Source organism: Cynocephalus volans, chromosome 13 (genome assembly GCF_027409185.1).
Source record: "Cynocephalus volans isolate mCynVol1 chromosome 13, mCynVol1.pri, whole genome shotgun sequence".
Taxonomy (NCBI): Eukaryota; Metazoa; Chordata; class Mammalia; order Dermoptera; family Cynocephalidae; genus Cynocephalus; species Cynocephalus volans.
This window is the reverse complement of record NC_084472.1, coordinates 48,658,645-48,684,343: the sequence shown is the minus strand read 5'-3', so window position 1 is coordinate 48,684,343 and position 25,699 is coordinate 48,658,645. Positions and strand designations below refer to the sequence as shown.

The following is a 25,699-nucleotide window of genomic DNA, read 5'->3' as shown; positions in this document are numbered from 1 at the left end:
CAGAACCTGGGAAACACTGTTACTAAATGTCAAAAGTAGACATTTCTAAGCTAGTCTTTCTTCACATACCTGCTTCATATGTGGTGGCATGTGCAGTCATGCTCCATGTGCTTGACCTTCTATTTTTTGTTACCATGACCGAGAACTCATACATTGTGTTTGGTTTGAGGCCTGTTGCTGTGTAACTTAGAGATGTTGTGTCTTCTGACTGTACAAGTGGAAAATAAGAAAAGAGATAGAAAATGAACTCTATCTAATTGGTACATCAAGAGATTAAAAATACTATCAAATAAGTCAGCAAAAAGTAATCTATTTTCAAACAACAGAAGAGCTAGGACATAGTACTGACTCTATTTCCTATTTGCACTGGCTAATTATACATCCAAAACATGGTCAATAAAATCAGGTATGCTGTTCAAAGGGATAACTAGCTGATAAATTTTCCTGAAGCAATAACCACAGTGACAGGACAAATCCCACTTCCTCCGTCAACTCCATTTTTGAAGTTGTCTGCACTGCTCATGATTTAAATTTGTTTGTAATCAAAATCTGTTTTTTGTTAAGGTTTTAAAGTTTCACATAGATCACCATTAGTATTTTCCACTGGTAACAAAGTTAATTTATTAAAGTTTTACTGCTTATTATATTTTAGTTCTTATAAAGAAAATGGGACAGAGTGATGCTGTGTCACATGGTTTTCCTCCTTTGTGCACAGTTCACATGAAACGAACATTTAAATATGGTAAATGGAGCAACTGATCAGGAAAGGAACAACAAATCAGATAAATAGGAAAGGATTACATTGATGTGCAAAGTGACGTTAGTGTTATTTAAGTCTTCTGAATTCATGCTTTATCTTTTAAACAAGTTAAATTTATTTTAGTAGAAAGTAAATTATCAGTCTTCACTGTTTATTCAAAAAACTCAAAATGGTAAAGAAGAAAAAACATGTTAGTCTCCCAGCTTAATGCATATTTTCGATATGATCAGGAAAATGTGAGACTATTTATGCCTCCTATAAATAATAATTTGTGCTCAGTATTTAGATATTGATCTTTTTCCAAAATTAAATACTTACTTTTACTTTTATATTTATTACATTTGTTATATATCTGTGTCTAGGAAATCAAGGAAGGTACTTTTTCCTCACCTATGTGATATCTGTTTCTCTCTTAACTACTGTAGCATGGTATACCTTTTTTATTCTACTATGAATCCTTCTTAGTTTACAGATATGAAAATCATACATTTCATTACAACACCAAATAAATATTTAACTGCACTAATAACATTTCGATGATGTAAGTACCTATCCATCCTGTTAAAGTGATGACCTCAGAAACATTTATCAAAAGCTCTTCTTAAAAATAGCTGTAAAAATATGTGTTCTAAATGAATGGAAAAATATTCTGTGTAATCAGGAAAATGGAATCCCATCAAATAAAGCACAAAGTGGGCAGCTAATATCTGACATACTGATATATAACTTCCCCTTTACTCCTCCACAATTATGAACCCCTCCAAGTCTTAAAAATAAAAATAGGAGGAAGAAATGGGGCAATGAGAAATATTTCAGGCAGAAGGTAAGGACCATATCTTGATAAAACGTCTTTTTGAGCACAGACACCAATGGCATTTGGGAGGCCACTGAACAGTATTGTCTTTGTTTGTATCCTAGAATGGCACATTTGCATTCTATAAATACTATGAATTCACTGAGTTTTCCTTGGAACCTTACAGAAGGCTATTTATCTTAAATCATTAAACCTAGAAATACTTGGGAAAATCATGCTTAGTTATTTTTGTGAGCAAAGAAAGCCCAGGTAGTACCTCTCTGGGCCTCAGTTTCCTTATCTGTAAAATGGGGATAACCATAGCATTGACCACATAGCATTATTTAAAGTGTGGCATAAAAAAGTAAAACACAGAGCTTCACCCAGAGTAAGCAGTAAATAAGTGTTAGCTATAATATTTCATGCATTTTCTTATGTTTTATATACTGTAGGCAGATTAAATTCCCTACTGAATTGTAAGCATCTTGAAGGATGAGACTGACGCTTTCACAACTTTGTATTCTCTGTAACACCCATGCTAAATCTTGAAGCATTAGTCAACAGTCAATTAATGTATTTTGAGAGGAAATTCAAGTAAAACATCATGTGATTAAACAATTTAGTAGAAAAGAAGTTACAGAAAATCCCTCCATTTGATCAGGAAAGTCAATACAAAGTTTTGGACAACCAAAATATGACTCTCTGGATTATGACTTAATTTGGGACTAAGTGAAATAGAAGGGTACTTCTGGATGATGCCTTTGGGCCACATGAGTCCCAGCCCTAGCTTAATGGGGAATTTTTGTCAGGTTATACTATTTACCTATGCCTTCATAAAGATCATACACACACACTAACCTGTGAGGAATCCTACTTCTTTTAGAGTAGCTATGAATATCGCCATCATGTAGATGAGAAAAAAGAGACTGAAAAAGTAAAATGACATGACAGAGAGCAGCAAAGCCAACTCTTGAGCCCAGGTCATTTTACTCTATATGTGCTGTGTGTGTGTGTGTGTGTGTGTGTGTGTTTCCTATCTTGTGTATGCCCTGTCTACCTTGTAAAGCTGTTGTGGGAAGTGATATGAAGTAATAAACATGACAGTGGTTTGAAAAGTACAAAGTGCATCTATTACCATTCTTTGTAAAATTTAAATTTATTGTACATCTTTCTAGTAGACTAGATATGTTTGATATGTTTGATGTTTGGTTTTGTTAACCAACTCTTTCCTCTAACTCTCCTCATCTCAAGGTATGGTTGGAGAGAGAGAGAGAGAGAGAGAAGGGGGATGGTTATGTTAATACGTAATTGAGTAAATTGGAAGCCTTATGCCAAGGGAGATGCTGGGAAGAGGAACAGTTAAAATCTTTTTGCACTTCACAGGCATTCTTTGTGAGACTCAATACTTTCATGTCTGCTGTGCTAACTATTCAATTGAAATAATTTGCCTCAAGAACTTCTGCAACTCAAACCATTCTGCAGAAAACAATCATTGTCCTTTAGAACATTTCACATTCTGGTAGAGTAGCCATGGCCATTCTGTGAAACAATTGTGTCTACAAAGTATGGTGATTATGAGCATAAAATTTCTAACACAGAGAAAGTAGTCTTTTAAAAGTAAACTTAGAATTGGGTAATCTATATATAAAAAAGAGATTTTGTTTAATGCTCTCATATGCTTCATTGGTTGTCTATTGTGATAATGTTATCTTTATTTATAGCTTTTGTGAGTCCTAAATCTAATACTGTAAGGAGATGGATAGGGTACTTACAACATATCTTATATCAATGATACTATTTAGACTTGCCTGGAGAGTTTTTCTAAATACCTGACCTAGCAGGGCAGCAATACCAAAGAAAACTGTTTTCAAATGGTTTCAACTAAAAATTGATTTATGATGAAATGTGAATTTTGTGCCATTTTAAAGTTGAAAGACACTAGAAGCAGATTTAGCATGGCTACAGGAAAAAAGAGGCAGACTTACAAAATTATTGGTGGAATTTTGCTATAACTCCAGGGCTGGAGTCAGAAATTCCCATAGGATACTTTCATCCCCCAAAATCACCACTGGCTTGAGGCTGGATTAAAGGGATGGCACTTCAGTGGAAAGAACATTAGATAGAGGATCAGGAGATCTAAATTCTCCCTGACAGCTGCCCCAGTAGAGTGATACATAGAAGAGATAAAAAGGAGGATGAAAAGCTGGAGTGTCAGGGTTGAGCTACTTGACTCCCCCTTGTTGTGTGGCATTTATACTCTTATTTTCAAAGACACCTTCTTCATCCCCAGTCATCGTCCTGTGAAACCTTAAGTGTGTTTCCAGCTGTTATCTCACTTGGATAAGTTATGATTTCTTTCAAGCATATCTATGGAGCTGAGTATATAACTCATTCCAAAATTATAGGTAATGTTATGTAACAACAACTAAACTGTTTTCTTTCAAAATAAACTGTCTCTATGATCTGGTACAGTTCTAGGTATATAGCAGGTGCTTGATAATCACTTGATCTCCACATTTCTGTCTACATTTGTATATTGTCTGTATATATGAGGGTACTTCAAAAAGTTCTTGGAAAGATTCACATTATCTTTTAATTCTATTTTTCCATGAATTTCTCGAAGTACCCTTACACTACATTGTGGCAGGTTTAGGATTTAACAGAATTGTCTCCGTACGTAAGTATTTGCTAGGGTTGCTAAGGCTGGTTGATAGAGATTTCAAAGTGGTAATGACGGTGCTCAAATATACAAGTATATCCCTAAGGAGCTCTTAGAGAGGTCGTGAGATGACTCAGTGGTAAGCACGAGCATAGAGGCTGGTGTAATCCACATTAGTTAAAGGGAGTGCAGACTGTGGGTTTTCTTTACCACATGAGTGTGTTTTCAAGGCTAAATGAGGGAGTAGATGTTAATGGCTTAGAGTGCTTTCTAAGGATGTTATAAAAAACATCTTCAAGTTATCTATTCCCAGTCATATTCTCTGTAAGCTAGGTCTCTATGAAATTTATAGGGTTGCCTTTGGAATCAATCTAGATTCCAAATCAGAAGAAAAATATCTGAATCTATCCAGAAAATGAACATGGAGCCCTAGTATTTTCACAGGAAAATGACATGTCCTTGAACAGAATCGAATTATTTATACAAACCCAACATCGGGTGGAATTCAAATAACATTTTGCAGTTCTTAATGTTTTTCTACCTTGCTTTCGAATTGTTTCTGAAGACACAATTTTTCCCTTGCTAATTTTAGATATTCAGTTATGAAATGCTTTGTTTTTCTATATAGAGTCACTGCAGCGAAGAGTCATGACAGTCCAGGAAGCATTTAAAACAAACGTATTAAACAAATGACAGTTTATTTTAAATTTCATGCTATTGATTAGAACTTCACCTTGTATTTCGCACTCGCAGAAAAGCTCGTCCTCCACCGCACAGTGTAAAGTCTCACCTCGGACGTTTTTTGGTTCTTAGGGACAGAGTTGTCTGCCCAGCTGACCCTCACGGCATCGTGAGTAACAGCCACGGCCTGTACACCTACTGGTGGGAGCATGGGGGTGGAGAGATCTGGGACCGAGGTGGGGAAATCATCAAGCAAAGGATAATAATCAACTGGGTCAGTGGGATCTGGGTTCCAAAACCCGCCAAATGAAACAAACAGATAAATAAGCAAATAAAAGCGTTAAATAAATATCAGTGGTAACACATCACAATGAGTTAAATGCATGGCAATAATGATGAAAGGGAACATGAGGAGAACAGAAAAAAAATGCAATTAATTCAATCGGAAAACACATTAGAAACAGTATTGCTATATTACAAAAATAACTAAATATTTCCCGTAATATACTCACTTCCTTAGAGTGATTCTTATCAATTTGCTCATCCCTTCGGTTATATATATATTAAAAGTTCACTTTTTTTTGGAATGTTGCACATTGTTTCTGAAAGAATCTACTATAGAGTTGAACAATTTTTTTACTGTATAGATAACTTAAAATAACAAGATATAAAAGGGTTTCTGGTTTATTTCCTTCTGCAAAGGAAAACATTTTTTCTTCCTTCTCCTTCTTATCTAACTTAATTGGGTTTCTTTAATGCTTTTATGATTGCTTAGCTTATATCTGCCTAAATATAGTTTAGGTAAAAAATAAAGAAGCAATAAAGAACAAAGCACCCTTACATCCACAATAACCTGTATACAGTTGTGATTGCACAATGCCAGAGTGAGTGACCAGGTACACATGGTCACATGGGTCAATTATGTAGTTGATAATTAGGTTTCAGATAATACCTGGTTTGATGAGTTTTCTTAGATTGCAATCCTGAGAGAAAGTGTAGGAGTGTCAATTTTACCCACATTCTCACAGAGTAATTAAATAAGTTTTTAGTCTTGACAGGCCTTCCTATACTCTACATTCCTTATTCTAAAATTTCAAATTCAGTGAAAAGACTTTATATTATTGGATGGAAAGACAGAATTAATTACCTACAGACTGATTAGATTTATCCTGAGGTATACACATGCTCTGATCCACAACATAATGGGAATCTGCATAATGATGTGTGTTTTTACAAAATTCTCCAAAAAATTCTTGTACTCATTTTTTTGCTAGGGATATCAGAATCAGAGAAGCATACTTAGTGGCCATAGTGAAAGTCAAAATGTGAGCATTTCATTTTATAGTTAAGACATTTACTACATTTTACCATTATATAATTTGTATTCTTACTAACAAAAAAGTGAGATATGATAACACAGCTCTAAGGCTGGGCATACGATGAGATTTGGTGAGACAAGACCACCTAAAATGTAGAGTGTCTGCAGCAGCGTAGATACAGAATATATATTTTAAAATGGCTTAGTTCAAGGCAGAGTGGCTGCTGGATGGTTTTGATGATTACTTAATTTGTCCACTACATTTCAAATGCCATTCTGTTTTCCAATGAATTATTTAGTAGTGTACTGGTCTGTGGACTTTGGAGCAAAATATGAAACCAAAACCAAATACAGAACAATAGGAAAGAAAAGAGAGAGAGAAAGAGAAATAGGAAAAGAAGTGTGTGTTTAAAATGTAATGACAGAGCCCAGGCTTTCCATATCTCCTTTGATGTCTCTTATTATTAAGGGCTCCTTTAAACCCAAATGGATTTATGAAATGATGCAGGGGAAGAGAAGACACTGCAGCCTCCATGAGGATCCCAATCATTCACAAGGTTTGTGCAGCAGCAAAAGATGTTTTTTCTAAATTAAAGCAGGTGCTGCCTGGCATTCGTTGTTTCTATTTTTAGCTGGCTTTACAAGAAGAATTTTATACACATGGGGAGAGTATTCTAATTTACAAACTTCTTTTTTGACCCATTGATATTAATGGGTTGCCCTATTGATTGTTTCTTTGCTTAACTGCATTTTGTTGGTAAACATCTTAACTTTTTAGTCTTTCATAGGTACCATATATGTAAGTTTTGGAAATATAGTTATTCTACTTCAGGAAATGCTAATAGTCAATCCTGCTATTTCTGATTTGAGAATAGTGCTATATTATTAATGACTACTGTTGAGTTTTTTGGAGTTAGTTCCAGAATGCTTCTTTCACATTTCAAGCAACAATATTTGTTTGTATTTATCTATGAACTTACATAATCCAAAAATTTCTACCCCCGGCCAAGTTTTTCGTTCCTATTTTGGGAAATAATTCTTTTCAGGTGTGGCTTGTCATTCTCCTTGCCATTCCTCTAGACCTGTGTTGTTTAATACAATAGCCATTTGTTATATGGACTATTTAAATTTGAATTAATTAAAATTAAATAAAATTTTAAAAAGTTCACTTCTTGTGTTGCAGTAGACAATTTCAACTGTTCAATGGCCACAAGAGCCTAGTGCCTACCATATTAAATAGTATAGATAAAGAGCATTTCCAGCAAAGCAGAACCTTCTAGCAGATAGCAAACACTGCTATTAATACATATTACATATATTGCTAATTGTGTTTTCCTCTCAGGTCAGAAACTCTTTGAATAACTGATTTTAAAACATTCTTTTGCTGCTAAACAACACTTTTTTAGTTTTTTTTTTCCCCCTTCCTACTCCCTACTCCTAGGTGTCTTATATTGCCTTATATGCTGTTGGTTTTCAGTCGTTAAATTCAAGAGTTAAAAAAAAACAAATGTAGCCCCATACCTTTTGCTAAAATATACACTTATTCAATTCCTAATAGATGTTTTGGTACAAGCACATGAATTTAAGGTCATTATACTAAAGTCCAAGATGAACTTCAAGAATAATAACACAATTTCACATCTGAATTGTACTTCATTTAAACATTGGTAAAACAGCTATATATAAACAAATTCAAACACGCACTTCATTATCCCCCTATTTTTATTTGTCGTCTTTGAAGGGAAGAAATGTCCAGCCTCCAAATGTCTCACTCTTGCAACAACAAGAAATAAAAAGCTTTACAGCAAAAATGAAACGTTTCATGCACTTGGCCAGGTAGTTCTAATACTGATATTCCCAGTATGAGACAAGACTCTGGAGTTCACCAATATCTGTGAGCACATGCATGTAGAAAGCTCCATAGCCTGATGCTTATTCTAGATTGATGCTTTTATTGCCTCTGATATATTTTGTATTTATTTTATGCTGGCCTTTTTCCAGACTGTTCATGCGAATACTTTGCCGAAGCTCAGACACAGAGAATGTCTTCCACATGGCACAACAACACATTTATTGATAGAGTTTCTCCCAGAATCTTAACCTTTGATTGCATTTATGTGTCCTTCATTCTCCATGATGTGGGGAAACACAATAAAATGATTCTGTCACTTCAAGGAAAAGTGTATTCTTTTCTTTTTGAAAGGGTTGGCTTCATGCATTCCTTTCCAACCCTTTCTTGCTTTTTCTTCAATAAGAAAATTCCTCACACACTTTCCAACTTTGGTGTCATCTCATTTCTCAGATCCATTAGGATTAGAGTCATATTAGGGGAAAAAAAATTGTCTTATGGATCACTGGTACTTTAGAAACCACTCTGGGAATGCCATATGCTGAGAATTAAAGAATGATAACAAATGCTGGGAGAAAGAAGTTGTAATGCCTCAAATCGTTCTTTCTGAGAAACTTACCTTCAGTTTATTTGAACTCTACTACTTTTACTACTACTATACTCAAAAACTGATTTTTATTTGTCACCTCAGTGGTACTTCCTTATGGGCTTTAGTTTTGGTAAGAGAATAAGAACATTCAGTATCATTTTGTGTGCCTGATCACAAGTTCAAGGTCACCTTGTCAGTGAGCTGTTCCTCATCATATTTTACCACAGGCAGGAGATGGCTTATTAAATGAAAACCATGGAAAACACGGCCAGTGTGGCCTGCTATCTCTCAAAGAATCTTGAAGCTGACAGAGCAAGAGAATAGGGGGAGTGAAAAATCCTAAACAATCATCCATCATGTTATCTCTTAGTTTCCATCCTAGACCTCAATTTGCCTCATCTCCCTATATTTGGAGATAGCATTGGATCATAAATATTCTCTAAGGTAATGCTTCTTATTTACCTTTTGTGGGGAGTCATGAGCCCCTTTGATAACACAGTAAAAGATATATGTTGTCTCCACAGGTAAACGAATGTATTGACATGTGCCCCAAATTTTGCATTCCACTTTAGGCAGACCTTAGTTAGACCTTGAAACCAATGGCCAGAGATTGAAATAACTCTGAGGAGAATGAAATAACTTTGCCTTACAAGAAAATCTGGCTGAAAATAAAGTCATGGCATGCTCTGGAAGCTATCACATAACAACTGTGAATTCGTATAAGAGCTATATCCTTGATGTCGTCTATGAGTGGAGCTTTTGGGTATGGAAAACAAACTAAACAAAGTTTACATAAATTTGGGCAGTAGCAGGAGCCACAGGATCCCACTGTTTTATAACTGTTCAATCCTACTCATCTGGACTTTTTATGCCAGTAACTTTGCATGTTCTCTGGTGCTTGCTATCAAATCTGGTGCTTGCTATCTCAGATTCTTTACTCTCATGAAGGTGAAAATAGCTGACCAGTTAAATGATGTCTGAGGGGTGTGGGTTTTGGGAGGGGGCAGGTTTAAAGAATTAATGAAAGAGATAAAACTCTTGGGTTTCACTTTTAGGTTTCAGACATAAGTCTGTGAGGGGAAGGAGGTGGTCGAGTGACTTTCCGTTGACTTTGAATAGCCCCAGAGAGGTGTTACTTGTTCTATTTTGTAGTAAGCTCAGACTCCTACATAAATGGCTTGAATCTCCCCTTCTCACTCATCCCTTTCTCATTTCCTTGAGCCCTTTTGCTCGTGTGTTGCTTTTATAGTCAAACTCATGAAAGAATTCCCAGCCCTTGAATTAGCCAATTTTTTTAATGTTCAGAGGCCCTAGGCAGAAAGGACACCTGGAATGACCTAGGCTCAGCTCAGGAAGAAGCCACCTGTGTGATTTAGCCTAGTCCAAACTAGCTCCAGGAGGCAAGTTCAAACTTATCATCTTGGCTTGAAGGGCCCTGTGTGGAGTAGCAAGTGTCCATTGGGCATTTAGTAGCCTTTGTGCAGGGACTCTTTTGCCTAAATGGCATTGATTTGAGACAAGGTGCTCAGGAGAATAAAGAGTGGTATCAGGGCATTAAAAATTTGAAGCTATTAGGAGGAGAGAGAATGAGAGATTTATATTCTCTAAGTTCATGTACTACTTTATTCCCATAGACTGAATTCCTCCCATTTAATTTTGAGAACCAAAGACATGAAATTGTGTGTATACGTGTGCATGTATGCACACACATGCATACACGCACACATATGGCTCAGAAAATGAGTCCACAGGTTCATTTTTGGCTTTTTTCTTTGTTTGCATTTTGTCTTAGTTTGCTTTTTTTTTTTTTTTTTAACCATGACTCAAATACTGACTACCTTGTCACAAGAAGATTAACAATTTTAACTTACCTGTTATAGATCTAGTTGTGGCACTTTCATAAAGAGGCACACCTTCTCCTGCATTGTTAAAAGCTTTTAGGGAGATTACATAATGGGAACTTGACTCTGGAGAAAAACAGAAACATACAAACATGGTGATTTGTTTAGTGTATAGGAATACTCAAAGTAAATGTTTTCTTGAAAACAAATTTATTGTAATCTGTTAAATAAATTGTCTTCTAAAAATGAGTGAGGTGGATTCTAACAAGAAAGTGGCAGTGGTGTCATGGTAGTTTTTGATCTTCCTGGATCCCCATATGAAAAGTGACTGAATGACTATATAGAAAACCAAAGGCATTTAGACATTTACTACAAAACTAGGTGATAAGGTATGCCCTCACTCCTAAAATGCAAGTGGGTGTGGGTGAAAAATTAACAGCCTTACAACCTGTGTTTTGTCTGCATCTGTGTAAGAAAAATCAAAGGGAAGCACCAAGCCTAAAAACAGGATAATCCTAAAATAACTATGAGATAATGCTGAAAAATGTAGCAGCCCAGTTTGAGAACAGCAGTATCAACATTCGAAACAAACCTGCAAAGTCTTAGCTCCAGGACAGGACTCACACTGGGGACAAGCTACTGGAAATAGAAGTAAAATTTGAGCAGGACCAAAGCAACAGAAATGAAGGGGAGAGAAAGTCCAGATGGAAATAGGAGGAAGGAATAGACATGAAAACTCAGAAAGCAAGCCGCCATAGTTTTTAGTCTATATCAGGAAATGGCAAGCTTTTCTGTAAAGGGCTGTTATAATAAATATTTGAGCTTAGAAGATTCCATTGTCCCTATCACATTTTCATCTCTGTTTGTTTGTTTCAACTCTTCAAAAATGTAAAAAAACATTCTTAGTTCAGTGGGATCATTGCAAAAATGGGACCTAGACCAGATTCTACATGTGGCCTGTTATTTGCTGAGCCCTGGTCTAATAACAGCAGCAGGAAAGGGAGTGCTGCATATTTAGAAAAGCTATTTTAACTTCTGGAAGTTCAGGGGAACAAATTACATAAGTGTGAGCAACAAAAATTTATCAAGGTAAAATTCCTTACAAAATTACCATAAGAGAAAATAAAATAAGAATATTTTTCCTATAGACATGCACACATAAAAGGATCAAAGAACAAAAATACATAAGAAAAATAGATCAAAACTGCCTGCAATTTACTATTTCAAAATGAACTAAACAACATTAAGAAAATGGTGCAGATATGACAGAGTTACATAAATCAGAATTGGAAAAACTCAGAAATGAGGTGGTATAACTCTAACAAGGATTACATGTAAATAAAAAAAATAGAAATATAGGGTAACTAGACAAACAAATAAGCCCAACAAGTAGAAAACAGAAACAAAACTAAAAGAAATTAAGAAAGAACAAGAAAGGATTCAGGAGAAAGCAAGAAATATTAGAGAAGGAAGATCTAACATACAGATAATGGGAGTCCATGAAGAAGAGAACCAAAGAAAGGAAACAGAATAAATACTGAAAAATGCAATTCAAGAAATTTTTCATAACTTAAAAAAAAACTTTTAGGCATCTGGATAAGCCTAGTATATGACTTATAAAGGGGGAAATAGTTCATTATTAGCCTTTCTGAGAGCAACATTAAGTGCCAGAAAAAATTAGAGTAGTTAATTTTAGGTACTCAGGATAAGAAAATATAATTCAAGGATTTTATAGCCAACAAAAGTTAACTTTAAGTATAAAAGGTACAGTCAAACTGATACCAACTTGCAAGCAATCCGGGAATATTGTTCCCCTGATACCTAGACTACTAGAAAATGATCTTTAGACATTCAAAACAGCTAGAGGAGACATTGAGCTAATGGCTAACTGGTGAATAATAAATTTAATGATTTAAAAATGAGTGAGAGTTAAAAGGGAGAGATTTTATTTTGTAATGGTTACATGTTTTAATATTATACATATACTACAATCATAACACAAAATTAGGGGAGTAAAAGGACAGTATATGCAAAAACAAATGTTTTAATAATAATATTATTATTTTTATGTGTGTGCATGTGTGTTTTAAATAAATTTTAACATTGAGATTATTTCTTGCATTTGATTTTAAAAAATAATATATGTGCTTGAAAACTTAAACAGAAGTTTGTCCTATTTCCCCTAGTCTGGGTAAAATTACCCTTGTATGTGTACTGTCTTATTGCATGAATGTTTTAACAGTTATTTTGGATGGTGAAACTTTTATTGTGTTATTCTGAGACTAATGTAATATGGGATAAAGCAAATGAGTAAACAAAAGAAATTCTAGCTCTGTCATTCCTTGGATCTTCAGGAACCAGACTCATGGTGTGGATGAAAGGACATACAGATGTAATACAGAAGAGGTTAAATAAAGTCTCATGTTCCTAACGTTAAATTAGAAATGTAAGTTTGAACGGAAAAGATATCTTATTTCTCTTCCAGCTCTGTCCACTGAAAGAGTCTAAAAACATTGACTTAAAAACAGTAAGCATCTCTAGCATGTGGACTGCAGTTTGAAAAAAAAATTTTTTTCCACTAAAAGAAACAAGAGCTTCTTGCAGAACTGGGTGATTCCTAGTCTGAAGTAGGAAACATGCCAACTCAGCCTGAAAAATCTTGACCTACTAGATAGAAAGGAAGCAAACAAAGGATCATGACAAATGGATTCAGGAGTCAATTTGAAGAGGCTCCCACAGGCCAAAGACAATAGATGCAGAAAAGGATTTGACAAAATTCAGCATCCCTTCATGATAAAGATTCTCAACAAACTAGGTATAGAAGAAAAGTATCTCAACACAATAAAAGCCATATACTGCAAATTCACCACCAACATCATCTGAGTGGGGAAAGACTGAAAGCTTTTCCTTTAAAAACAGGAACAAGACAAGGACGCCCACTCTTACCACTCTTATTCAGCACAGAATTGGAAGTATGAGCCAGAGCAATCAGGCAAGAGAAAGAAACAAAGGGCATCCAAATTGGAAAAGATGAAGTCAAATTAACACTGTTCACAGAAGACATGTTCCTATGTATAGAAAAACCCATAACCTATACTAAAAAAACTCCTAGAGCTCATAAACAAATTCAATACAGTTGCAGGATATAAAATCAATACAGAAAAATCAGTAGTGTCTTTACACACCAACACTGAACAAACAGAAAAAGAAATCAAGAAAGAAAGCCCATTTATAACAGATACCAAAATAATAAAGTACTTAAGAATAAACTGAACCAAAGAGGTGGAAGATCTCTACAATGAGAACTACAAAACACTATCGAAAGAAATTTAAAAGGACACTAAAAGATGAAAAGACATTCCATGTTCATGGATTGGCAGAATTAATGTTGTGAAAATGTCCATACTACCCAAAGAGACCTACAGATTCAACACAATCCCCATCAAAATATCAATGATACTCTTCATAGAAATAGAAAATAAATAATCCTAACAATCACACAGAACAAAAAAACCCCCAGAATACACAATGCAATCCTGAAAATAAAATAAAAAATAAAAACCCACAAGCATTTCTATACTACAAAATTATAGTAACCAAAACAGCATGATAAAAACAGACACATAGACCAATGGAACAAAATAGAGAACCCAAATATCAATGCGGGTACTTACAACCAACTGATATTCAACAAAGTCACCAAGAACATACATTGGGAAAGGACAACACCTTCAGTAAATGGTGCTGGAAAAACTGGATTTCCATGTGTAGAAGAATGAAACTAGACCCAAACCTCTTGCCATCTACCAAAATCAAGTCAAAATGGATTAAAGACTTAAGTTTAAGACTTGAAACTATAAAAATCCTAGAAGAAAATATAGGAGAAACACTTTAGGATGGAGGACTGGGCAAAGACTTTCTGAATAAGACTCCAAAAGCACAAGCAACAGCAACAAAAAATAAACATATGGAATTATATCAAACTAAAAAACTTCTGCCCAGCAAAGTAAACAATCCACAGAGAGAAAAGACAACCTACAGAATGGGAGAAAATACTTTCAAAATGTAAATCTGATAAGGGATTGATATCCAGAATATACAAGGAACTCAAACAACTTCACAGTAAGAAAACAAATAATCCAATTAAAAAATGGGCAAAGCAGCTAAATAGACATTTTTTGAACGAAGACATATATTTTAGTCCGTTTTGTGTTGCTATGACAGAATGCCCGAGACTGGGTAATTTATAAAGGAAAGAGGTTTATTTGGCTTACGATTCTGGGATAGTTGCATCTGGCATTGGCCTCAGGCTGCTTCTACTCATGGCCGAAAGTGGCAGGCAGCCAGCGGGTATAAGCAGATCACATGGTGAGAGAGGAAGCAAGAGAGAGAGAGAAGGTGCCAGGGTCTTTTTAAGCAATGAGCTCTCTCGGGAGCTAATAGAGCGAGAACTCACTCATTAATCCCCCCTCCCCCAGGAAGAGCATTAATCCATTCATGAGGGATCTGTCCTCATGACTCAATCAGTTTCCAACACCATCACATTGGGAATCAAATTTCCACATGAGTTTTGGAGGGGACAATACATCCAAACCCCATAAACATACAAATGGCCAACAGGTACATGAAAAAAAATGCTCAACATCACTGATCATTAGGGAAATGCAAATCACACTGAGATATCATCTCACCCTAACTAGACTGGCTATTACCAGAAAGATGGAGAATAACAAATTCTGGCAAGGATGTGGAGAAAATGGAGCACTTCTACACTGTGCGTGGGACTGTAAACTAGCACAGCAATCATGGAAAACAGTATGGAGGTTTCTCAAACTACTCCAGATAAAACTGCCATACGATCCAGCAATCCCAGTTTTGGGTATATACCCAAAGGAATGGAAATCATCAGTTGAAGGGGTACTGGCACTCCCATGTTCACAGCAGCTCTATTTACAGTAGCCAAGATATGGAACCAACTTAAGTGTCCATCGACAGATGATTGGGTAAGGGAAATATGGTAGATATACACAATGGAATACTACTAGGCCGTAAAAAGAATGAAATGCTGCCATTTGCAGCAACATGGATGAGTCTGGAAAAAAATGATGTTAGGTGGAATAAGCCAGACAAGGAAAGAGAAATACTGCATGTTCAACATATAACTGGGTGCTAAGAAAGAGAGAGAGAGGAAGAAAGAAAGAAAGACAGAAGGGAAGGGAAGGGAAGGGAAGGGAAGGGAAGGGAAAGGAAGGGAAGGGAAGGGAAGGAAAGGGAAGGGAAGGGAAGGGAAGGGAAGGGTAGGGAAGGGAAGGGAAGGGAAGGAAGGGAGGGAGGGAGGGAGGGAGGGAGGAAGGAAGGAGAAAAGAAAGAAAGAAAGAAAGAAAGAAAGGAGAAAAGAAAGACAAGACCAAAGCAATACATTGAACTTTCAGAAGGGGAAAACAAATCTAAGGATACTAGAGATGGGGGGGAGATGGGGGGGAGATGGGGGAGGATTTTGGGGAGGGATGGGTTGGATAAAGGGCATAAAGAAAAATCGTGATTTGTATTATAATAATATGCCTATGATAAATAATAATAATAATAATAATAATAATAATAATAATAATAACAATAATAATAATAATAATAATAATAATAAATCACATCTCCAGAAGCAAATTTAAAAAATAACTAAAAATGCTTCTGTTCTGTTATTGCATTGTTGGCTTTCAGTTTTTTTAGTGCATATTATTTCTCATTTAAAAAGAAAATAAAAGAAAAAGGAAATTTACAGTAACTAGTTCATTCTCATTTCACTGGCTTGAATTTTGTTAATCTGAATGACAGCACGTGCACCTCATCTAGCTGCCATAAGGCTCCTGAAAGTAGTCATAATTTCTTAATTCTCCCTGACCCCCTCCCGAGGAAATTGTCATTCTAATACAGCCTCTCACTAGTATTGACACCCATCAAATCTCTAGTTATCTGAGTAATGCCAACTTCTTTCAATTGATGTTTAGCTATGGTGTAGAATATGCTAAGAAAGGGCCAGGAGTTTAGAATTTACTAGCTATTGGGTTAATGAATTACACTAATCACTAAATTCCACATATCTCAACTGTTATGTACATCTTAGGAGAGATCAAAAATAATAAACAAACAAACAAACAAATAAAAAGTGGTAACAGTTTAGCCCTGGGAAAGGTAAACAGATTTACAACGGAGTTGTAACTGGTATTAAGAACACTGCAGAGAGCTAGGAGGAGTCTTGGAGACCGATTGGTCTAATACTTTCCTACTGTCAATTAGTGTTTTGAGGCTCAGGTGGGTTCACTGACTTTTCTAAAGTAACACAGAACTTCCTAGTTAATACAAGGCTTGGGACAACTTCACAACCCCTTTGATGGCCTTTTTCAAGGAGCTTTCTTTTATGCTCCTCACACTCTACCTGCTGGTTAACATATTTTGGGCTCTTTTTGGCCTCAGTATTGTGCTTCTGTCCAACTGCATTCTAGACTTACTGAGAAAGCAATAGGATTTTTTCCTTCCCCATAAAGCTTTATCCAATACTGAATCTAACTGAACAACAGAAATAAAAATAGTATCCATTTATTAACCAGTGGACAGTAGACTACATTGCTTTTATCCCCTTTCATATTGTGATGGAGGCATCTGGTTTGAATGTGTAGAGAAGGGGAAAGATGCTTTATGTGTGGATTGGGAGCAACGGAGCAGGGAGTTTTCTCCCCAAACATAAGGGTGATGTAATTTGCTAGTCTACCACTAGAGGGCAATGTGGAACTATTTCCCTGCACATGCTCAGAGATCTTAAAACTTTAAAAACAGTAAATCACAAAAGAATTGCCTAGAATTGCTCCCTCTACAGAAGCATCAAATGAGTTAAACACATTTAATATTATTATAACGAATTCCAAATGAATTAATCATTAATTACTGTCAGACCCCATTGTTCGGGAATACACATAATGACAATCATGATAGTAAATTTATTTTTTGTATTTGATGAAACGTTGTGGATATATAGGCTTAAAATTTTGTCAATTGCCTCTGCAAAATAAAGCTCAACAGTATTTTCTTATTTGAATTTACTGTGATTAAATCATACTGAAATAATTTGGATTTTGGTGGATGTCCATGGGACTTATTTTTAATTGCGTATATTCTGAGTGATTCTGCAGATTTCAAATTATTGATCAGATTTTCATTATTGTTTGGCCAACCTTTCTTATAGAGCACATCAGTTTGGGATAAAGAAGGCTGAAGAAATACTTAATAACACTTTGAGCATCCAAATAGGTGGCTCTTGGCCAGCATCTTCTCTGTGTCCAGGAAAAAGGAGGAATAAATGCATATTTATTGATTATAGAACTGTAAAAGACAAGAAATGTGTAATCAGGAGCTTTGGTTCACTTTCCCCAGAGATTTCGTAGGTAAAAGACACATTATTCTAAGAGCCTTTGTTGAGGCTTCCCTGAATGTAGGAGATAAATGTGGCTCTCTGGAGCTGAGAGAACGAATCAAGAGACCTGCAGACAGCTCCTCAGGGGCTAGACCAAGACACTGTACTTGGTAACGAAAGCCAGTGGGAAGAACATCATTATTTCTAATTAATATTTTGTGTGAATTAAATGCCAGTGGCATGTGCCAGATTGACAGCCCATACTCCTTAATTCATTACAGATTATGTACTCCACTCAGGGGCCCCATCCATGCCAAGTGCTTGCTGGGGCCCAGTCTCCACATCCTGCATTTTTTTTGCCCTCTCCGTTAGCACTGCCAACAAGTCAATTAGAGAAAATTAGAGCGGTAGTTGTTTCATAATGCAGACACCTGCTCACTGCAATGAACCAGGGCTCCTGCTTCCACAGTATAGAGGTTACCAGGTCGCTGTTAGATGGCAAATGTTACCAGAAACCTTTGACCCCACTGGACATGAACTGTTTAATGAAATGTAATAGATAGAGAGCAAATACAGCTGATTTCATTGATCTTAAAAGGATGAGCAATTCATATTTGAAAAGATGCAATTTATATAATACATTCAATTCTACTTCTTTCAATATGCTCCTTTGCAAATTTAATTAATAGCTAATCTAACTAGCACTCTAAAAAAGATCTTTTTCTCTTTTCTAGGTACAGTGCCCAAAGAGGGTCAGATTATAACATATTTTGCTCATTAATCCATCTTGCAGATACCAGCTACTTACCTAGTCAGTGTGAGCAAGTATTTGAGTCCAAAGAAGAAAATGGTAAATTTTTTTAATCTACTAAGGTTTGCTATCAGGAGGGAAATCAAGTAAAAAAAAAACTTAATGAGAAATGTTTTAGTGTATGGCTGATAGAAGGTGTTTAACAAATGTTTGTTGAAATGATGAATGTATGAAGCACAGAAAGGCTAAATTAATTATTGAAGGTCAAGTAGCAAGTCCCTAATCAATTTGAACACAGAACTCAGATGTCTTTATCCCAAATTGGTATTCTGATACCTATAGGTTTATGAAAAATTAACTCAATGACATTGTGCAATGTTTTTCTCTCTCACTCTCATGTTCACATTACATTCTTCATCTATTCATTTGTTCATTCATCCATCAATTATCATCAAGCCTATTCTGTGTGTAAGACATGGTTACAAGTTTTCTAGGGTATATAAAGATTTTTAAAAAACAAAACAAAAAGTCTTATTGCCTTCGATGAATCTTTTAATGAAGAAACTGTGTTGAAGGCTAAGAGCAAAAAGATGAGAACCAGGTGTTCAGGAATCAGAGAGCCTTTATAGAGAAGGTGGCAGTTTTGCTGAAGATGAAGACTGAGGGGAAAGAGTGGATTAAGCTGATGCAAGGGAACAGTTTATCGGATTGAGGCTCGATGTACAGGAGAATTGAAGCTTGAAAGCAATGGTAATAACAACTCTTCCTAGCAGTAACATTCGTTAGATACCCAATTAGGCTCTTTGGTAACTATTTCACATCCCTTATTTTATCTCATCCTTACTTTAATCCTGTGTCTGGCATAGAGTACATACTCAATAAATATTTCTTGATGGATGCATGAGTATCCTTTTTTCTGTAGGTAAGTGGTAGAACAGCTACTTCCAAAGCTCAGCCTCCTATCTTCTGTATTACTTGCCTTTTATTGAATAAAAGTTGGTGAGTTGAAGAATGTTTTGAATAAATTTTAAGTTGTGCTTTTAGAGAAATTGATCCCTCAGAACTATGTGGTCCAGGAAAAATGGAAAAGATGTTGAAAGTGGTATACCACAGAGGCTATTGTAATGTGCAGGCAAAGACCACACAGGCCTGAACTGAGCTGGTATAGTATAAAGAAGGAGCAAAAGATGGATGTGAGCAACATAATTTGTTGATATATTTGAAGAGGCAACGGAGAAATGGGAAAAAATCAAGAATGACTCCTAAATTTTGAGTCTGATAATGAGATGAAATGATAGCTGGGACTAGGAAGTCAAGAAGGGAGAGAAAAAATTTCTGCTTTGTCATGTTTGGTATAGGGAAGTATAGGCACTATAGATACAAATGACTGGCTTCCTTGGGCTCTGGTCATGGTGTAAGGATTTTATAAATAACCAGTAGTATGGTGGACTCTTTTTTTGGACCTTGAGAAAGCAGTACATCTACTCCAGATACTCTTTCAAATAATTTCCACTGAATTATTTTTTTTTCACTGAATTAACTAGTTGTCTTGGGGTTATTTAGACTTATACTGGAGATAATCTGCTTTGAGTTGTTGGCTCTACCCTGATGAGTGCTACCAAATTTATGTGGTATCTTCCATCATATTTAGAATAAGCAAACTCTTTCATGTGTACGGTGCTTAGATTTTAAAAACAATTTTTCGTTAATTATCTCAACAATGTTACAAAGTAGGTAGGGCAGGGATGATCATCCCCCTTTCAGAAATGGAGAGACTGAGTTCATTCATAATTGTTTCAGCCACAGAAGACACAGGTAAGACCTGAGTGCCTTATGTGAGCTCAGGTTTTCTCTTCTACAGGGTTAGGACTAGAATATCGGCTTTTCTCCTGGGACCACTCTGCAGAGCAGCCTTTGGTCACCAATCAGAGCAGAAGCAACATTTTTCACCTGCTTCATTTGGTGAGGTGTGTTTTGGCAGAAAGCCTTCAGAGTCAGAAAAATGACCGAGTAAATGCTTAGATTACAAAGCACTACAAGCCGCTTACAAATAAAGCACTTAATGAAATGATTTCTCAGCAAAACTTTACATGAAGAAATTAACCAGAGACCATATAGCCAAACACACAGGCTCTCCTCTTTTTGTTCTCTCTCCTTTTTTTTTTTTAAGAAATTGAATTTATAATAAGAAAAGGTGGGACTATATTGAATGACCACCTAAGGACTTAATTAACAAAAAACACAAATACTGTTCATTTAGTTAATTCAAGAGAACAAATCATTACTTTGGTTTAAAAAAGCAGTCAGTTAAACTGACTCCCTCGCATAAAGACAGTAAAATAAAATGAGATGAGTTTTAGTCAGGGACTAAAAGAGGAAGCATATCTTCTTACAAATGCTCGCCATCCCTTCCTCTTCCCACTTCCTTTCTGCTTTTTCTTTACGTTCTGGTCTCATCTCTTTCATACTCTCCTTCTCATTCCTTTGGGTTTCCAGGGGAGGAGAAGAGAACGAGGAAGTACAGGGGCACAGAAAACAGAAGACGTGAAGAGAAAGAATAATAAGCACACGGAGGGTCTGGGGAAAGAGATCAGATGGTAGCACAACGATGGGAGTCCCATCATGAGCACTTGCAACACCAGATGCCAAACTTGAAGTGTTTTACTGCACTTATCTTGCTGGAAATCCTGAGAGGTGGGTACAGTGATTGTCCCCATTCCAGAGATGAGGAAACCACAGAGCTCATTAAGCAGCAGTGCGCAGAGTCAAAGCCAGGGCTATCCTACTTTCTGGTGCACCCACGGGTCGCTGAGGGATAAAAACTGAATCATGTAATAAGGTCAAGACACCCAAATGGTTTGCACTCTCTGAAGTGGAAAAACAGAAATACATGACACCAGGCAGAAATAATTTGGGAGCTTTGCCATGACTCACTTTAAGCAGAGTGCAGATTGAATTTTTCACTTTTTAGTAATGTACATCAGCATCATATAAATACTACTTAATTTTCTCCTAACTTCATGGTATAAAAGCATATGTCATGGTGACTATTATTTTATGCAGGTGACAAGACTGTGTCTCAGTTGATAACAACTGTCTGAGTTTGTGTGTGTGTGTGTGTGTGTGTGTGTGTGTGTGTGTGTGCACATGGGTTGTGTACTGAACTAGCCTGCTCAGGTTCTCACTTACATTGCCTTTTGTTATCTGAATGCTAACAATTATTCACACAGTACGCCATTTAGATGATACTCAAACACTCAAGTAGCATGCAGCCTTCACACATACGGGTGGGTATTTACTCATAAGCAAAGGTGTCATTTCTTTATGTACTTTTTGTTTCTCAGTTAAGTACCATTTAAAGTGACCCACTAAGTACTATAAAACAACATTGTCCCATCAAACTTTCTGTGGTGATGCAAAGTTCTATATGCTGTCCGATGTGGTAGTTGCTAACCACATGCAGCTGTTGGACACTTAAAATGTGAGTAGCACAACTGAGGAACTATTGCTTTCATTTTAATTAATTTAAGTAGGCACCTATGGACAGTGGCTACTATGTCAGGCAGCCCTCTTCTGTAGAAGCTCTGTTTACCTCTCTCTCCCATGGTGTTGCTGTAGTTGCTAAGGCCCGTGGACAAAGCTAAGGGTAGAAGAAGATTCAATGGAAAGGGCTCCTGCTGCTATTTCTCCAGTTTCCTCTATAAATGTGAAGTAACTCACTGCATATACATACTATGACTTTATAACCTAAGCTGAAGCTTAGTTTAATAAGTTGCATACATATATCATACTTGAAGATGAAAATAAATCATTTGCCTTATATCCAGTTCAATTTCTTATATACATCTTAATTTCTATCCTCATGGCAATAAGATGGCCTCAACTGATGAAACTTTCAAGTATTCTTGGTTTTCAATTCTGTGCTGTAAAATTTGGATTTGTTGCTCACTTGAATATATACTTGACTCAGGAAGATATGACTCAGGAAGATATGACTACCTGGAAAAAAGTTTGTTAATAATGGAAAGGGACATTAAATTAATGATAATTTTAAGCTGGCTATAAAATTGAACTCATTTTTAACCTCATGCTTCAATAAAACATGGTAAAATGAAGTTGGAGTAATTATGCAAAAGTAAAGACCTGTTAAAAATAATAACTATCAAGGATAAATTGCACAAAAAATACAGCATTAGGCCAGGTGATCATAAATATATATAGCTTCTGACCTACATTTTCAAGGAAAACAACTAATATTTTGTTTATCCACTTGGATTATTTGGGGGGAGTAGATGAGAGAGAAAGAAAAAAATAGACAAGTAAGTCTATTAATAGACAATATCTATTAAATAGACTTAATATAAACTGAGCCAATGTCAGAATTAGTACTATTATTCAGTAGATTTATGAATAAAATTCATAGTAAAAAATACTAACAGATCAGGAAACCAGGGAAATTGAAAGCACAAAAGAAATTGGGGTCCCAGCTATATTGAATTACAACATTACTGGCAAAATTACTTTTAAATGTAGACAAGTGGCTGTTATCCCTTAAATCATTATTAAATGTAAGATTTTTTAATCAATAATAATAGTAAAAATAACATTACTGGCATATATTTAAAATTGTTTCTTTGGGTTTTTTGCTTGTTTGTTTGTTTTTGGCAGCTGGCCAGTATGAGGATCTGAATCTGTTACTAGCACCTATTTAAATTTTAATGGGGAATTTTGTATATGATTGTTTAAATTGACTGAAATTTTAATATGGTTGCATGCTTGGAAAATTCTATTATAAAACTGCAAACAAAAGAAAATGATAAATAGGAACTTGTCCAGTTGTGTGGAGTCAAATGTGATTAGGCTGGACTTTCTTCAGTCTCTTTTTTATTGAGAACTGGGAAGAAGGTATGTTGTAAGAGGAGAACATTTAGAGCTAAAAACTTAAAAGGGGCTACAAACCTAGAAAGGGGTATGACCTTAATGAATTCACAGGGTCGCTGGCTTTCAGGAATCACAAAGCTCTTAGGGTCAAGGCTCAGAAGGAAAGAGTTCTTTTATACCAGATTTCTCCCTAAAGAGGTATGAGAGAGTGGAAAGGTCTTAGGGATTAAATACATCTAAACCAGAAATGAATTTCTGACTATTTAAAAGATATATTTTTTGAGTGATTTTCTTAACTTCTCTAAGCTGTGTTTTTGTCTTCTTTAATTTCCAAATGTAAACTCTATTACTTTTATTTAAGACACATAATTGTTGATAAAGTATTTTACAGTAACTGGATACTGGGTCGACATTCAATAGATGGTATTTGTTTTATTATTATGACCTATACTCAATGCCACTTCATATAATGTCACTATTATATTGATTTAATTAAAGTTTTGTAAATAATTAAATAAATATACAAACAAATAAATGGTAGTGGGGGGAAGAAGACACAACAATCACAATAATTCCTTGAACTTGTTAAGATAAGTGAACAGATATGATGTAGTTGGGGAGGGGGAGAGGAATGGGTAAAGGGACACAAAAATCAACTACAATGTACCTTGAGAAGTTAAAATAAAAAAATTAAAAATTAAAAAATAAAAAAATTAAAATAAAAAAATAAAGTTTTGTTCGCTTTCTTTTTTTGTGGGTCCTAACTTTCTCTTTGATGCCTCTTTCTTTCTTTCTTTCTTTCTTTCTTTCTTTCTTTCTTTCTTTCTTTCTTTCTTTCTTTCTTTCTTTCTTTCTTTCTTTCTTTTTTTCTTTCTATTATACATACATGTGGGGTACAACATTGATTTTCAATAATTGTGGACAATGTGTGGTGGTTAGATCAGTATAGTTAGCTTATTCATCATTATAATATAAGAACCATTACTCTGATGTAGAGTAACTAGAGAATCCACAAATTTATAAACATCTAACAATACCCTCTTAAACAGCCAAGAGATCAAAGAAGAAATCACAAAGGAAATTAAAAAATCCTTGGTCATGAGTGAAAAGGAGAGCAGAACGTACCAAAACTTATGGGATGCAGTGAAAACAGTGCTAAGAAGGAAATTTACAGCTGTAAATACTTACATTAAAAAATAAGAAAGATCTCAAATTAACAATCTATCAACAATCTAAGTTTACAACTTAAAGAACCAGAAAAAGAACAAATTAAACCCAAACGTAGTAGAAGACAGACAATAATGAATATTAAAGCAGAGATAAATAAAATGGAAAATAGAAAAAACTATGAGAAAAAGTCAATGGAATTCAAAGTTTGTTCATTGAAAAGATCAACAAAATTGGAAAATCTCTAGCTTGATGAACTAGGAAAGCAGAGAAGTCTTACATTACTAAAATAAGAAATAAAAATGGAAATATTACTATCAATTCTACAGAAATAAAATAGATTATAGGAGAGTACTATGAAGAACTATACACCAAAAATTGAATTAGCCAGATGAAACGGACAAATTCCCAGAAACACAAGACCTACCCAGACTAAACCACAAATAAATAGAAAATTTGAGGTGTCTATAACTAGTAAGATTAAATCAGTAATCAAACATTTCCTAACAAGAAAATTCTCTGGACCTGATCATTTCATGGGTGAGTTCTACAAAACATTCAAAGAATCAATACCAATTCCTTTCAAAATGTTTCAAAAAACTGAAGAGAAAGAAACACTTTCTCACTCATTCTACAAGGTTACCATTACCCTGATACCAAAGCCACCCAAAGATACTTCGAGAAAAGAAAACTATATTGATGCAAAAGTCCTCAGAAAATACTGGCAAATCAAATTCAGTAGCATATTAAAATGATTACACATAGGACCAAGTGGGATTTATTCCTGGAATGCAAGGATGGCTCAACATACACAAATCAATCAATGTAATACACTACATTACTGGAATGAAGGAAAACACCACATAATCATCTTACTGGATGTAGAAAAGCATTTGACAAAATTAAACACCCTTCTATGATGAAAACACTCAATAAACTGGAACAGAAAGAAGCTCCCTGAACATAATAAAAGACATTCATAAAAAATTCCACAGCAAACATTATACT

General features: G+C 35.4%; 1 protein-coding gene across 1 annotated transcript in view; it reads right to left on the bottom strand.

The window, feature by feature from the left end:
- Window positions 1–25,699, bottom strand: part of DCC (DCC netrin 1 receptor) — a 770,973-nt gene that overhangs the window by 121,562 nt on the left and 623,712 nt on the right. The window contains exons 17-19 of the mRNA XM_063076686.1: window positions 10,521–10,616; window positions 4,946–5,178; window positions 70–208 (exon numbers count right to left, since the gene is read on the bottom strand). Of these exons, the coding sequence (XP_062932756.1) occupies window positions 70–208; window positions 4,946–5,178; window positions 10,521–10,616 (468 nt within the window). The remainder of the gene's footprint in view (window positions 1–69; window positions 209–4,945; window positions 5,179–10,520; window positions 10,617–25,699) is intronic.